Here is a 14,258-nt window from a genome sequence, read left to right on the forward strand (position 1 = left end):
GTAGAGCATCTTCTGTTCACAGAAGGTGTCAAAGTTATTAATAAAAGTAACTCCAGCAGAGCTACAATAGTCTTTTAGCCAGATGTGTAATGCCAGCAGTCTGCTGAATCTTTCACACCCGCGGCCCAATAATGGTACTGGACCTGAAATTATTGGCCGTTTTTTGAAGTCTTTTAATGCTAAAATCAGTTCTTTAAAATCAATTTTCAAATGTTCCGAGCTATCCCTCCTGATGTCGTTTGACCCCACATGGACAATGACAGTGTCAGCTCCCGGCATCTGTGGTAGAACAGTCAGAAGCAGCCTTGAGGTGACTACCTCAAGCGCTAAACACTCAGAGGTAGTTATCACACCGGATGGGAGAGGGGCATTCTTCTTACCAAACCACATGACCTTTGTTTTGGAGGTGTTCAGAACAAGTTTAAGGGCAGAGAAAGCTTGTTGGACAACTAAGAAAGCTTTGTTGTAGAGCGTTTAACACACAATCCGGGGAGGGACCAGCTGAGTTTAAGACTGTATCATCTGCACATAAATGGATGAGAGAGCTTCCTACTGCCTGAGCTATGTTGTTGATGTAAATTGATAAGAGCATGGGGCCTAGGATCGAGCCTTGGGGTACTCCCTTGGTGACAGGCACTGGCTGAGACTGCAGATGTTCTGACTTTGCACACTGCACTTTTTTAGAGAGGTTGTTAGCAAAACAGGCCAAAGACCCCTCAGAGACACCAATACTCCTTAGCCGGCCCACAAGAATGGAATGGTCTACCATAACAAAATCTTTGGCCAAGTCAATAAAAAAAGCAACACAACATTGCTTAGAATCAAGGGAAATGGTGACATCATTTAGGATCTTTAAGGTTGCAGTGACACATCCATAACCTGAGTGGAAACCAGATTGCATACCAGAGAGAATACTATACACATCAAGAAAGTCAGTCGATTGATTATTGACAAGTTTTTACAACACTTTTGATTAACAGGGCAACATAGAAATTGCCCTATAACAGTTAGGATCAGCTCGATCTCCTCCTTTAAATAAAGGATGCACCACCGTGGCTGCCTTCCATGCAATGGGAACCTCCCTAGAAAGGAGAGACAGGTTAAAAAGGTCAGAGATATAGGCTTGGCAATAATAGGGGCAGCAACCTTAAAGAAGAAAGGGTCTAAACCAGGGGTGTCAAAGTCAAATGGACGGAGGGCCAAATAAAAAATTTAGCTACAAGCCGAGGGCCGGACTGTTCGAATGTTCATTGAAAAAATTTTAAATGACGCATATAGTCTAGTGAACCTAATTGAACCTACTGAAAACCTAACAAATATATTCCAATATGATCAGATAAATAAAGCAATATTTTCTTATGGCTCTGTCAGTAATCTTTAATTTTCAACAGACACAAAAGACAAATTTCCTTTATATAAAAATCCCCATAACATGAACATTAAATGAAAGAAACCGGTATTCAAGGCACCATCAGTAGCCTATATTTTCTATTTTAGCAAAAGTGGGCTAAATTTACTTCAAAGAAAAAAACAATAATAGCAATTTTCTATCATCCACTCAACTGAAATATTTTTAAAATATAATTGGATTGAAATACAATAAAATAAAGTGCAAAAATCTATTAATCAAAAACAACACTTTGTTTAAGGAGAAGTAACATGCAGTGAAAACAAATATTAAACTTTAACTTTTAAACTTGAACTGAGTAAAAACTCTAAATATGTGATTGCACAGTAATGTTCACTTGTTTGAGGTTGAGGGTGATACTTGGTGGTGTCCCATCTTTTCCACAAGTTCATCAATGTTCGGGGGGTAAGGCTCTGAGCTGAGGAAATCCTCAGAATTGAGTGGAGGTGTTCAGCAGTAAGTCGACTTCTGTGTGATGTTTTGTTCAAGTTCATCAAAGAAAACAGTTGTTCACACAGGTATGTGCTGCCAAACATAGACAACGTTTGAGCAGCCTGGATGCGCAGCTGGGGCATTGTGTCGGGAGGAAACGGGCGGAACTCCGCAGCACCCACTGCCGCATATTTTGCCCTCAGTGCATCATTGCATTGGAGGTCAATCAACTCCATTTGGAGGTTTGGTGGTGAGCTTTCCACGTCAACAGCAAATGGGTTACCGAGCAGTTCCAACCTGCTTTTTTGTGCTTCAAAGTCAGCAAAGGTCGAAAGTCAGCGGCAAGCATACCTATTTTATCAGCCAACTGTGCGCTCGGGAACGCACTGGTAGAGAGCTTCTCTTTCATGGTCTGGCAGCTGGGAAAGTGGCTCAAATTTTCTTTCCGCATCTGCGTCTCCCACAGAGTCAGTTTGGTTTTAAATGCCTTCACTGTACTGTACATATCAGAGATGACACGATCCCGACCCTGCAGCTGCAAGTTCATTGCATTCAGATGACTCGTAATGTCACACAGAAAAGCCATTTCACACAGAAACATTTCGTCTCGGAGTTGTGTTGTGTCTTTCCCTTTGCTGTCCAAGAACAGACAAATCTCCTCACGAAGCTCGAAACATCTTTGAAGCACCTTTCCCTGGCTTAGCCATCGCACCTCTGTGTGATAAGGCAAATCACCATGCTCCGTTTCTAACTCCGTCAGAAATGCCTTGAACTGGCGGTGATTCAAACCTTTGGCTCTGATAAAGTTAACTGTGCGCGTGATGATGCTCATTACATGCTCCATTTTCAAGGCTTTACCGCACAACGCTTCCTGGTGTATGATACAATGATAAGCTGTCAGCTCACCTGTCGCGTTTTCCTCTTGCATCTTTTCCCGTATCTTTTCCACCAGTCCGCTCCTGTGTCCACACATCGCAGGTGCTCCGTCGGTTGTCAAACCCACGAGTTTTTCCCAAGGCAGCTCCATCTCATTTACACATCTTGACACCTCTTCATACAAATCATGCCCCGTAGTTATGCCATGCATAGGACGTAAAGCCCAAAACTCCTCTGTCACGCTTAGGCTGGAGTCCACTCCGCGGATGAAAATTGACAACTGGGCAATGTCAGAAATGTCGGTGCTCTCATCCACAGCCAAGGAATATGCAATGAAATCTTTTCCCTTTTTCACAAGCTGCTCTTTTAGATTGATGGACAACTGGTCTACTCTCTCGGCAATGGTGTTTCTGCTCAGACTCACATTTAAAAAGAGTTGCCTTTTTCTGGGCAAACTTCGTCACAAACTTTAATCATGCAGTTTTTGATGAAATCCCCCTCCGTAAATGGCCGGGCTGATTTAGGATCTCTTCTGCCAAAATAAAACTGGCCTTGACAGCAGCCTGGCCTTGTGATTTGGCTTTTTGAACAGAGCCTGTCGAGATTTGAGGCCTCGTTTTAATTCCTCTGCCTTTTGTAGCCTTTGTTCCATGTCCATATTCTTGTTTTTGTCCGCGTGTTTCGTTTCATAATGTCGTCTCAGATTATACTCTTTCAGTACCGCCACACTTTCTCCACACAGAAGACACACAGGTTTTCCAGCTACCTCCGTGAACAAATACTCCGACTCCCACCTTGTTTGAAACCCGGTTCTCAGTGTCCACCTTCCGTTTTGCCATTTTTGATGGGTATCTGAAAGTTAATTTTACTGTGATGCTGACAACTGCTGTGCCAATAAATATTGAAATGAAGCAGCCTACTGCTCGGTGCGTCACCGTTGCATTGTGGGAAATGTAGTATTGGTGCGTGTAAAAGATCTGTGGGCTGCCGGCTTGCTGCGGTCTGCGGGCCGGTTCTAATAATAAATCAAGATCATCCCAGGGGCCGTAAAAAACCTTCTCGCGGGCCGGATGTGGCCCGCGGGCCTTGACTCTGACATATGTGGTCTAAACCATCTGACCCAGATGTTTTTTTGGGGATAAAGTTTAAGGAGCTCCTTTAGCCCCTTGGACTCAGTGACCGCCTGCAGGGAGAAACTTTGTAGCTGGGCAGGGGAAAAAGAGGGAGGATCATCGAGGCTTGTTACATTAAAAGGGGTGTGAGATGAGAAAATGTTGGAAGGGCAAGGAGGCATGGCTGAGTCAAATTGAATCCTGATCCAACAATCCAGGCTGTATCACATCCGGCCGTGATTGGGAGTCCCATAGGGCTGCTCACTATTAACTCAGTGTCGTCCGGGTTTGGCCGGGGTAGACCGTCATTATAACTAAGAATTTGTTCTTAACTGACCTGCCTAGTTAAATAAAGGTTAAATAAATAAAAAATATATAAAAAAATCAACAAGGAGCTATTTCAAAGTTTAATGCTAAAAAAAACAGCAAATTAAATAGTTTGGGGATAGACTTGGTGGAGACAACTGAGCACCGAAGGTGTTCCTTGGTAAAATTGCCACTCCACTACCTTTGGAAGATCTGTCTTTTAAAAAAATGGTCATAACCAGAAAGGTTAACATCAGTGTTCAAAACACTCTTTCTTAACCACGTCTCAGTAATAACCAACACGTCTGGATTGGAGCTGTGAACCCACACTTTTGATCAATTTTAGGTAATAAGCTTCTAGTGTTAAACGGCAGAAAACCCAGGCTTTTATGAGAGCATAAATCAGTGAAGCAGATAACAAGGCACAAGTCAGAATTGTGGCTATCAATAGTAGATGGGCCAGGGTGTACATGCACATTTCCAGATATCATCAGCAGTAATAAAATTAGGGCACGGCTGAGGACAGGGAGAGCTCTGCAATGGTGATTTATGACAATTGAATGTGCATTATATGTCAACAAGATCATATTGTACAGCAATTTCATTAGGTAACATGACTACAAAGCCGGTGAGAGGTGGTTAGAATAGGATGGAAGACCAAGAGTCCGTGTAACCAGTAGAGTCAGAGTCCCGAGTGTGGGAACAAACAGTCTGTCCCACGGTTGGGTAAACAACCAAGTTCATAGTCAACAAAGCATGCAGCAGTCATGAGGCAAATAGCATAGAGCACAATAAAAAATATAACGACTTGGGGCTAGCCATTGTAAGTTCAGAGTAATAAAGATGAGATGTGCACTGTTGACCAGGCCCACGACGCGACATGCATCAAGCACACCCATCTCATTAGTGGTGATGAGATAAGATATATTATGTCAGACTAATTTGCAATTGACTGTCATAGCCCAAAATAAAAAAGTAAACATTGGTTGTTAATTCCATAATTTTTGGGGTAAGCATTAGCCTAGTACTAAGGCTGGCTGTGGGGGTTTGGGTAAGCATTAGCCTAGCGACAAGTCTAACTGTGGGGGTTTGGGTAAGCATTAGCCTAGCGACAAGTCTAACTGTGGGGGTTTGGGTTAGCATTAGCCTAGCGACAAGTCTAACTGTGGGGGTTTGGGTAAGCATTAGCCTAGAGACAAGTCTAACTGTGGGGGTTTGGGTTAGCATAAGGATAATTTAGCGCTCATGTATAATATTATAATGCCTCAGGATGAAAACCTCTCTGGACTCTACAGGATCTTTGAATCTTAATCGAATGATCAAGATCATGGTGGCAATTTGCTATCAATTTGATTAACTGCACACTATGTCCCAGAATAATTATTGTATTCAATCTATTAACTCTTCTTCTCCTCAATCTAATGTTACTCCTATTTTGTATTTGTATTTATTAGGGATCCCCATCTGTTGCCAAGGCAGCAGCTACTCTTCCTAGTGTCAAAACACATTAAGGCACTTACATTACATAAAACAAAAGATTAAACCGTAGGGGCATACACACCCTAGGCCCAGGGGTACACTACCCTCCATTTATCACGTCCATGCATGACTGCTCTCTATACACGACTTAACAAGGCTGATCTGTAATAAACAGGTGCTTACCAGCAGTAATCATTCATCATCATGTGTTGCTGCTTTTTACGACCCATGCTGTTATCTTTTCATCTGATTGCCCTATAGGTGAGCCTTTAATGTGGATAGTTATATGCTCCTCATTTACATATGAGCTTAGCTGGGGTCTCCGGGGAGGCCTTTGATACGGTGGGAGGAAGAGAGGAGAGGAGAGGGGCCGAGGGGAAGCGATGATGGGACGGTACAGCTCCTCCCGCTGACTGTTTTCGCCTTTTATGTGCTTTTATGTTGCTGCTATACTTCACCTGACAAAAGCAGTGTTTTGAGATTCATGTTTGTAAACATTACACCATCTATGGATGTTGTTCTGTTGTTGCCTTGTGGAGACTCCCTGCCTCCCTGCCTGCCTGCCTGCCACCCGTTCCTTAATGTCTACACAAATAAAGTGGATACAGTAGCACAATAAACATGCTCCGGTCTACTGAAGGTTTCTTCGTCTTTACCATATAAGCAAAATTCTTTTGTTTGTTTTCTGCTTGTTTTCTCAGCCAATTACTTCTGTGTCCTTTCTCTGGGAAAGTTGTGTTATTACAGAGACAGTACAAAGGCACTTTGGAGAACGTGTCACTTATGTCAGAAGAGATCAAAAGGCTGAACAAGCTGTGAGATTGGGATATAACAGAATGTTTGTGTGATGTGAGATAAGGAACCTAAACTACAGCTGCATTCTGTTTTTATGAGGCATTGTATTGTGTTTTCTACGTTTTGGCTAGCTAGTGGGAAAGCTGCAATTCTGCCTATTTTTGTCCTATTTAGCTCCACTCATAGAACAACTTTGTTTAGCTTTATTCAGATGACATTCGCCGAGATGGAAATTAATCCGTATTTGTATCCCAGGTCCAGCTGGGTTGATTACATCATGCTAATTTGAGGGCAGAGGGGTTAGTGTTACATGTCACCACATAACATACAGTTTTGCACAATGACCCTGACCCTAACAAAACCTTTACCATGTCCACTTCTTCTCTGTGTCTCCTCCAGGGTATTAGCAGTCTGTTCAGCTCTCTGAAGGTGGTGCGCCTGCTGCGTCTGGGCCGGGTGGCCCGTAAACTGGACCACTATCTGGAGTATGGAGCAGCTGTATTGGTCCTACTGGTGTGTGTGTTTGGCCTGGTGGCCCACTGGCTGGCCTGCATCTGGTACAGCATTGGCGACTACGAGGTCATTGACGAGGTCACCAACACTATCAAGACGGACAGCTGGCTCTACCAGTTAGCCATCAACCTCGGCTCGCCGTATTGCTACAATGCCAGCGGCTCAGGCCAATGGGAGGGTGGCCCCGGGAAAGACTCTCTGTACATCACGTCTCTTTACTTCACCATGACCAGCCTGACCACCATCGGGTTCGGCAACATTGCCCCCACCACGGATGGAGAGAAGATCTTCTCTGTGGCCATGATGATGGTCGGCTGTAAGTAACTGGGCTTGGTTGTTTTCCCTTCTCCATGGTGTTGGATGGTTGGGTTGGTTGGTTGGCTAGCTGGTTGGTTGGTTGGATGATTGGTTGGTTGGCTAGCTGGTTGGTTGGTTGGATGATTGGTTGGATGGCTAGCTGGTTGGTTCATTGGTTGGTTGGATGGATGGATGGTTGATTGGCTGGTTAGTTGATTAGTTGGCTGGATGGGCAGCAGTTCCAGGGAGATTGCTGATAGTACAGAGTGATGATGGAAAGAATAGATCTCCACGATTACGATAGCAAGTAATGATGACACGTTGATGATTAATGACACACAATACTCCCCATCGTCTGTCAGCATAATATTGGGTGGCAATCTGAGCAACAAAGAGAGAGATGAGGATAGGCTGCTCTCAGATAGAGCGAGAGAAACATACTGTAGAGAATGCTTTACTCCACTGCTGTAAACAGATCTGATGGTATTTGGGTCTCCTCTATCTGCCAGCTCTGCAAGTCCTCTGGGCTGTCCTGTCCTGTCCTGTCCTGTGATATTCAGGGGCTCACACTGTGTCAGTCTGATTCTGTAGACTGTCAGAGCCAGGCTAGCCAATAAACAACAGAGCAAAATGATCTGTGTTTCCCTCTGAGTTGTCTGGGCATAGCTGATAGTGTTGGCATGGCGTGCCACTGTGCCACAGCCACCTAGCACACAAAACAGAGAACATTGTGTCGTTTTTGTTTTGGACCCATGTGAGTGTAGTAGTAGTAGTGGAGCTGAACAGAGATAAGATTGGTTCAGCAGCCCCAGTCAGAGGAGCTCGCTCAGTGAAGTGATCACAGGCTTATTAATTGGCACCTTTTCCCATTACTCTGAATAAGGCCATTCTTACCTCATCCTCCTCCCCCTCCCACCTCTTTCTCTGGCTGTCAGAAATCACCTTTAGATTAATGATCCACTTAGCTATCAGGAGCTGATTGGAGGGTGAGTTGTACACATTGTATTAACATGCATGTACACGCACACACTTACATGACATGCAATGCACATGTTAGCACCTACATACACTTTTGCAAACATTATGCTATTACTCATATACTGTATGCACATGAAAAGTTTATTTCCAAAATGCTATATCCAACCATTTTTTAAACTTTGTAATTTCTCATCAGAAATTAGAATTTTTTTATTCACGGATTTTTAATGTGTTCTTTTGCAAAACACTATATACAGTGCCTTGCGAAAGTATTCTGCCCCTTTGAACTTAGCCACATTTCAGGTTTCAAACATAAAGATATAAAACTGTATTTTTTTGTGAAGAATCAACAACAAGTGGGACACAATCATGAAGTGGAACGATATTTATTGGATATTTCAAACTTTTTTAACAAATCAAAAACAGAAAAATTGGGCGTGCAAAATTATTCAGCCCCTTTACTTTCAGTGCAGCAAACTCTCTCTAGAAGTTCAGTGAGGATCTCTGAATGATCCAATGTTGACCTAAATGACTAATGATGATATATACAATCCACCTGTGTGTAATCAAGTCTCCGTATAAATGCACCTGCACTGTGATAGTCTCAGAGGTCCGTTAAAAGCGCAGAGAGCATCATGAAGAACAAGGAACACACCAGGCAGGTCCGAGATACTGTTGTGAAGAAGTTTAAAGCCGGATTTGGATACAAAAAGATTTCCCAAGCTTTAAACATCCCAAGGAGCACTGTGCAAGCGATAATATTGAAATGGAAGGAGTATCAGACCACTGCAAATCTGCCAAGACCTGGCCGTCCCTCTAAACTTTCAGCTCATACAAGGAGAAGACTGATCAGAGATGCAGCCAAGAGGCCCATGATCACTCTGGATGAACTGCAGAGATCTACAGCTGAGGTGGGAGACTCTGTCCATAGGACAACAATTAGTCGTATATTGCACAAATCTGGCCTTTATGGAAGAGTGGCAAGAAGAAAGCCATTTCTTAAAGATATCCATAAAAAGTGTCGTTTAAAGTTTGCCACAAGCCAAAATTGAACTTTTTGGCAACAATGCAAAACGTTATGTTTGGGGTAAAAGCAACACAGCTCATCACCCTGAACACACCATCCCCACTGTCAAACATGGTGGTGGCAGCATCATGGTTTGGGCCTGCTTTTCTTCAGCAGGGACAGGGAAGATGGTTAAAATTGATGGGAAGATGGATGGAGCCAAATACAGGACCATTCTGGAAGAAAACCTGCAAAAGACCTGAGACTGGGATGGAGATTTGTCTTCCAACAAGACAATGATCCAAAACATAAAGCAAAATCTAGAATGGAATGGTTCAAAAATAAACATATCCAGGTGTTAGAATGGCCAAGTCAAAGTCCAGACCTGAATCCAATCGAGAATCTGTGGAAAGAACTGAAAACTGCTGTTCACAAATGCTCTCCATCCAACCTCACTGAGCTCGAGCTGTTTTGCAAGGAGGAATGGGAAAAAATGTCAGTCTTTTGATGTGCAAAACTGATCGAGACATACCCCAAGCGACAGCTGTAATCGCAGCAAAAGGTGGCGCTACAAAGTATTAACTTAAGGGGGCTGAATAATTTTGCACGCCCAATTTTTCAGTTTTTGATTTGTTAAAAAAGTTTGAAATATCCAATAAATGTCGTTCCACTTCATGATTGTGTCCCACTTGTTGTTGATTCTTCACAAAGAAATACAGTTTTATATCTTTATGTTTGAAGCCTGAAATGTGGCAAAAGGTCGCAAAGTTCAAGGGGTGAATACTTTCGCAAGGCACTGTATATCCACTGTTTAGCCGGAATTTAATATTTGTATCCTGTATTTTTGACTGTGATATGTGGTTAGCTCACCTAGCTATCTTAAGATGAATGCACTTACTGTTAGTAACTATGGATAAGAGAATCTGCTAAATTGCAAAAATGTCAAACGTAAATATTTTACATACAGATTTCATATTACTCTATTGACTTATTTGACTGTATAAAACCTCTCCGTACTACTTGTTTCTCTGAGAGTGAGGCGGATATACAGCATTTAGCAAAACAACATGATCATTTGTCTCTCTGAAGTGAAATCACCAAGTGATAGATTTTAAATAAATACATGTCTGTCATTGAACAACCGCATGCCATGATTCGATAGTGAAAAAGCACACCAATCTCTTTCATAATTATTCCTCACAAGTCCAAAAACGAACAGCTTAATTAAATAGTACCCGCAAAACACCAGTCTCAACATCAACGGTGAAGAGGCTGTTGATGCTGGCCTCCTAGGCAGAATTGCAAAGAAAAAGCCATATCTTAGACTGGACAATAAAGAGAAAAAGATTAAGATGGGCAAAATAACGCTGACACTGGACCGAGGAACTCTCCCTAGAAGGCCAGCATCCCAGAGTTGCCTCTTCACTGTTGACATTGAGACTGGTGATTTGCATGTACTATTTAATGAAGCTGCCAGTTGAGGACTTGTGAAGCGTCTGTTTCTCAAACTAGACACTCTAATGTACTTGTCCTCTTGCTCAGTTGTGCACCGTGGCCTCCCACTCCTCTTTCTATTCTGGTTAGAGCCAGTTTACACTGTTCTGTGACGGGAGTAGTACACAGCGTTGTACGAGATCTTCAGTTTCTTGGCAATTTCACGCGTGGAATAGCCTTCATTTCTCAGAACAAGAATAGACTGACGAGTTTCAGAAGAAAGTTCTTTGTTTCTGGCCATTTTGAGACTGTAAATTAACCCACAAATGCTGATGATACAGATACTCAACTAGTCTAAAAAAGGACAGTTTTATTGCTTCTTTAATCAGCACATCCATAATTGCAAAAGGGTTTTCTAATGATAAATTAGCCTTTTAAAATGATAAACTTGGATTTGCTAACACAACGCGCCATTAGAACACAGGAGTGATGGTTGAGGATACTGGGCCTCTGTACGCCTATGTAGATATTACATTAAAAATCAGCAGTTTTCAGCTACAATAGTAATTTACAACATTAACAATGTCTACACTGTATTTCTGATCAATTTGATGTTATTGTAAGGGACAAAAATATGAGCTTTTCTTTCAAAAACAAGGACATTTCTAAGTGAGCCCAAACTTTTGAACAGTAGTGTACATAATTGCCTCTACATCATCTTGAATACATGCCAGTACAACTGTAAATGCACACATTTATATGCATTTGTCATGCACACAGGCACATGCATAAACACACATGCATGCACACGCACACAAATACAGTACAGTTGTGACTACATAAGTTGTAGAGAAATTAAAGCACATTCCAACCTCACTGCTGTCTGTGTTTCTGTGTTGTTGAGGTTTTATTATGAGAGGTAAATCAAAGACATGGATTATTAGTTGACCCTATCCCAGTCACTGGGAATTATGGGAATTACCTGAGCTCAGCTCGTCAGCAGGCGGATGGCAAGGGCGCTGGGCGGAAGGATGGAGTAAAGGACGGCTTCTGCCTGAGGAGCCTGCACTTGATGGCCGAGTCTGTAAAACAGTAGAGACTTCTTCTCCCCAGTGAGTGAGAGAATGAGAGAGGAGACAAGAGAGGCAGAGCAGTGAACTAGAGAGCGGTTTTATTTGAGCAGAATCGCTTCGGCGGATGTAAAAGTGTATTGAAAACCATAACACATGATTGGGGTTGTGTAAGGATCAGGATTAATTCCATCAGTTGCAAAGAGGAAGCTTCAATATCTACTGTTTCTGTGCCATGATGTCCATAGAGCTCAGCAAGCAGATTGACATTTATTCTTTTCCCCCAGTCCCCCTCCCCATTTGAGGACCCATTACCCAGTGATCAGCCCAGAGTCAGGCCTGAGAAACAGTGATGGGGCGTGGGTGGAGGAGGTCTGAGGGCGTTGACAGAGAAGCAGCTCGGAGTGTCTCTCCCCCTTGGGCTTTTTAGCTCCCATGCCCTGATTAATGGAAAGAGAGAGGGTTAGAGAGGGGGAAGAAGGATAGAGATTTCAAGGGACAGACACAGAAGCATAAAAATATACACAGTAGGTTGAAGAACAAGTGATGACAAAGAGAGAGAGGGAGGGAGCTGTATTGTCCTGCCTGCCCTGATCCATCCTGCAGTGGAATTGGAGAGCTTTGCTTTCTCTGGCTGCTCTGTCTGCAGGGCGATTAGTCTAATCCATAAAGGGGTGTCGTTCTCTGCACTCTCTGCTCTCTCTCTCTCTCCAGGAGTCCTCTAAACTGACTCATCCGGGTCACTGCTAATCCCACATCAAGTGGCCCAAATCAGGGGAGGCTCAGCCCAAAACCAGCTCCTTTACTTTGGAGGTGACTGCTGTCTGTATCCTGTTTGTGGGTGCCTGGCTGCTTCCATATCACGCGTGTGCAAGTGTGTGTGCACATGCATGTTCAGGTGTGCGAGAGTGTGTGTAGAGGTTCTGTGTGTGGTTGGGTGAGTTTGTTTAGATTCACATTATACAACGGATTTGGAAAGTATTCAGAACCCTTGACTTGTTCCACATATTGTTACGTTACAGCCGTATTCTAAAATGGATTCAATTGTTTTTTTCTCTCATCAATCTACACACAATATCCCATAATGACAAAGCTTAGAATTGTTTAGCAAATGTATAAAAAAACATGTATGGCTCTCATGTGGACTGCTACAGGAAAGTAAGTCCCAGAGTCAACTCTGTTGCAGAGGATAATAAGTTCATTAGAGTTACCAGCCTCAATTGCAACCCAAATAAATGCTTCATAGAGTTCGAGTACGAGACACATTTCAACATCAACTGTTCAGAGGAGACTGCGTGAATTAGGCAGGCCTTCGTGGTTGAATTGCTGCAAAGAAACCACTACTAAAGGACACCAATAAGAAGAAGAGATTGTCTTGGGCCAAGAAACACGAGCAATTGACATTAGACTGGTGAAGATCTGTCCTTTGGTCTGATGAGTCCAAATTTGAGATGCCATGTCTTTGTGAGACGCAGAGTAGGTGAACGGATGATCTCCGCATGTGTGGTTCCCACCGTGAAACATGGAAGAGGAGGTGTGGGTGTGCTCTGCTGGTGACACTGTCTGTGATTTATTTAGAATTCAAGGGACACTTAACCAGCATTGCTCCGACAGCATTCTGCAGCGATACGCCATCCCATGTGGTTTGGTGGGACTATCATTTGTTTTTCAACAGGACAATGACCCAACACATCTCCAGGCTGTGTAAGTGCTATTATTTCATAGTTTTGATGTCTTCACTATTATTCTATGATGTAGAAAAGAAAAACCCTTGAATGAGTAGGTGTGTCCAAACTTTTGACTGGTACTGTATATATGCACTAATTGTACAAAACATTAACATTAACACTTTCTCTTTCCATGAAAGACTGACCAGGTGTCCTTAATGTTTTGTACACTATGTGTATATATACATCGAAATCCCGATGTGGCCCTCGAGCCAAAAACTCTGTCTGGCCCTGAGTTAGAAGGTCTACTCCTCTACTCTTGAGAGGAGCTGGCTACTGTACCTGTAGACTTTAAGCAATTGCGCTAAGCTAACGATACGCTAATTTACATTATCTCCAAACTGCACACAGAGACATAAATATGGTCATTTGACTCTGGGTAAGTAGGAAAATGACCTAAATTTAAAAATCTCACAGTTTCCCTTGGCATGGTGACCTTGCACTTTCTCTCTAAATGTTTGGGAATATTTCTAGCCGAGGTTTTGCGTCAGAGTTTAGGCTCTCCCTCCTTTTGGAACACAGCATGTAGACCGTGGTTGTGGGGACTTCCTCTATGACTCGTACATCGCAGGGTTAAGTAGGGGGTTCCACTGTCAATACGACCTGCCTCATTTGACATGTTGACATGACAACGGGTCAGGGGGACTTAGCTCAAGTGTGTGAGTATGCAAGGGTTATGCAAGTGCTTCGTAAGATAGTTGAACCTCTACTAAACAAAATCACCAGTCTTGCATTACAGTATTATGCAATCCGTAATCAGTAACTCATGAATACCAGTTTCATGTTTGCACTCTCCATTCAAATTACCCAAGGGTTGTATTTGTA

At 42.9% G+C, this 14,258-nt stretch overlaps 1 protein-coding gene across 1 annotated transcript in view; it reads left to right on the forward strand.

Annotated features, from left to right (window-relative positions):
* kcnh5b (potassium voltage-gated channel, subfamily H (eag-related), member 5b) overlaps positions 1 to 14,258 on the forward strand; it is an 89,806-nt gene that overhangs the window by 40,819 nt on the left and 34,729 nt on the right. The window contains exon 7 of the mRNA XM_046309055.1: positions 6,808 to 7,237. Coding sequence (XP_046165011.1) covers positions 6,808 to 7,237 — 430 coding nt within the window. The remainder of the gene's footprint in view (positions 1 to 6,807; positions 7,238 to 14,258) is intronic.

The sequence above is a fragment of the Oncorhynchus gorbuscha genome, linkage group LG17, assembly GCF_021184085.1.
Source record: "Oncorhynchus gorbuscha isolate QuinsamMale2020 ecotype Even-year linkage group LG17, OgorEven_v1.0, whole genome shotgun sequence".
In the NCBI taxonomy this organism is placed as follows: Eukaryota; Metazoa; Chordata; class Actinopteri; order Salmoniformes; family Salmonidae; genus Oncorhynchus; species Oncorhynchus gorbuscha.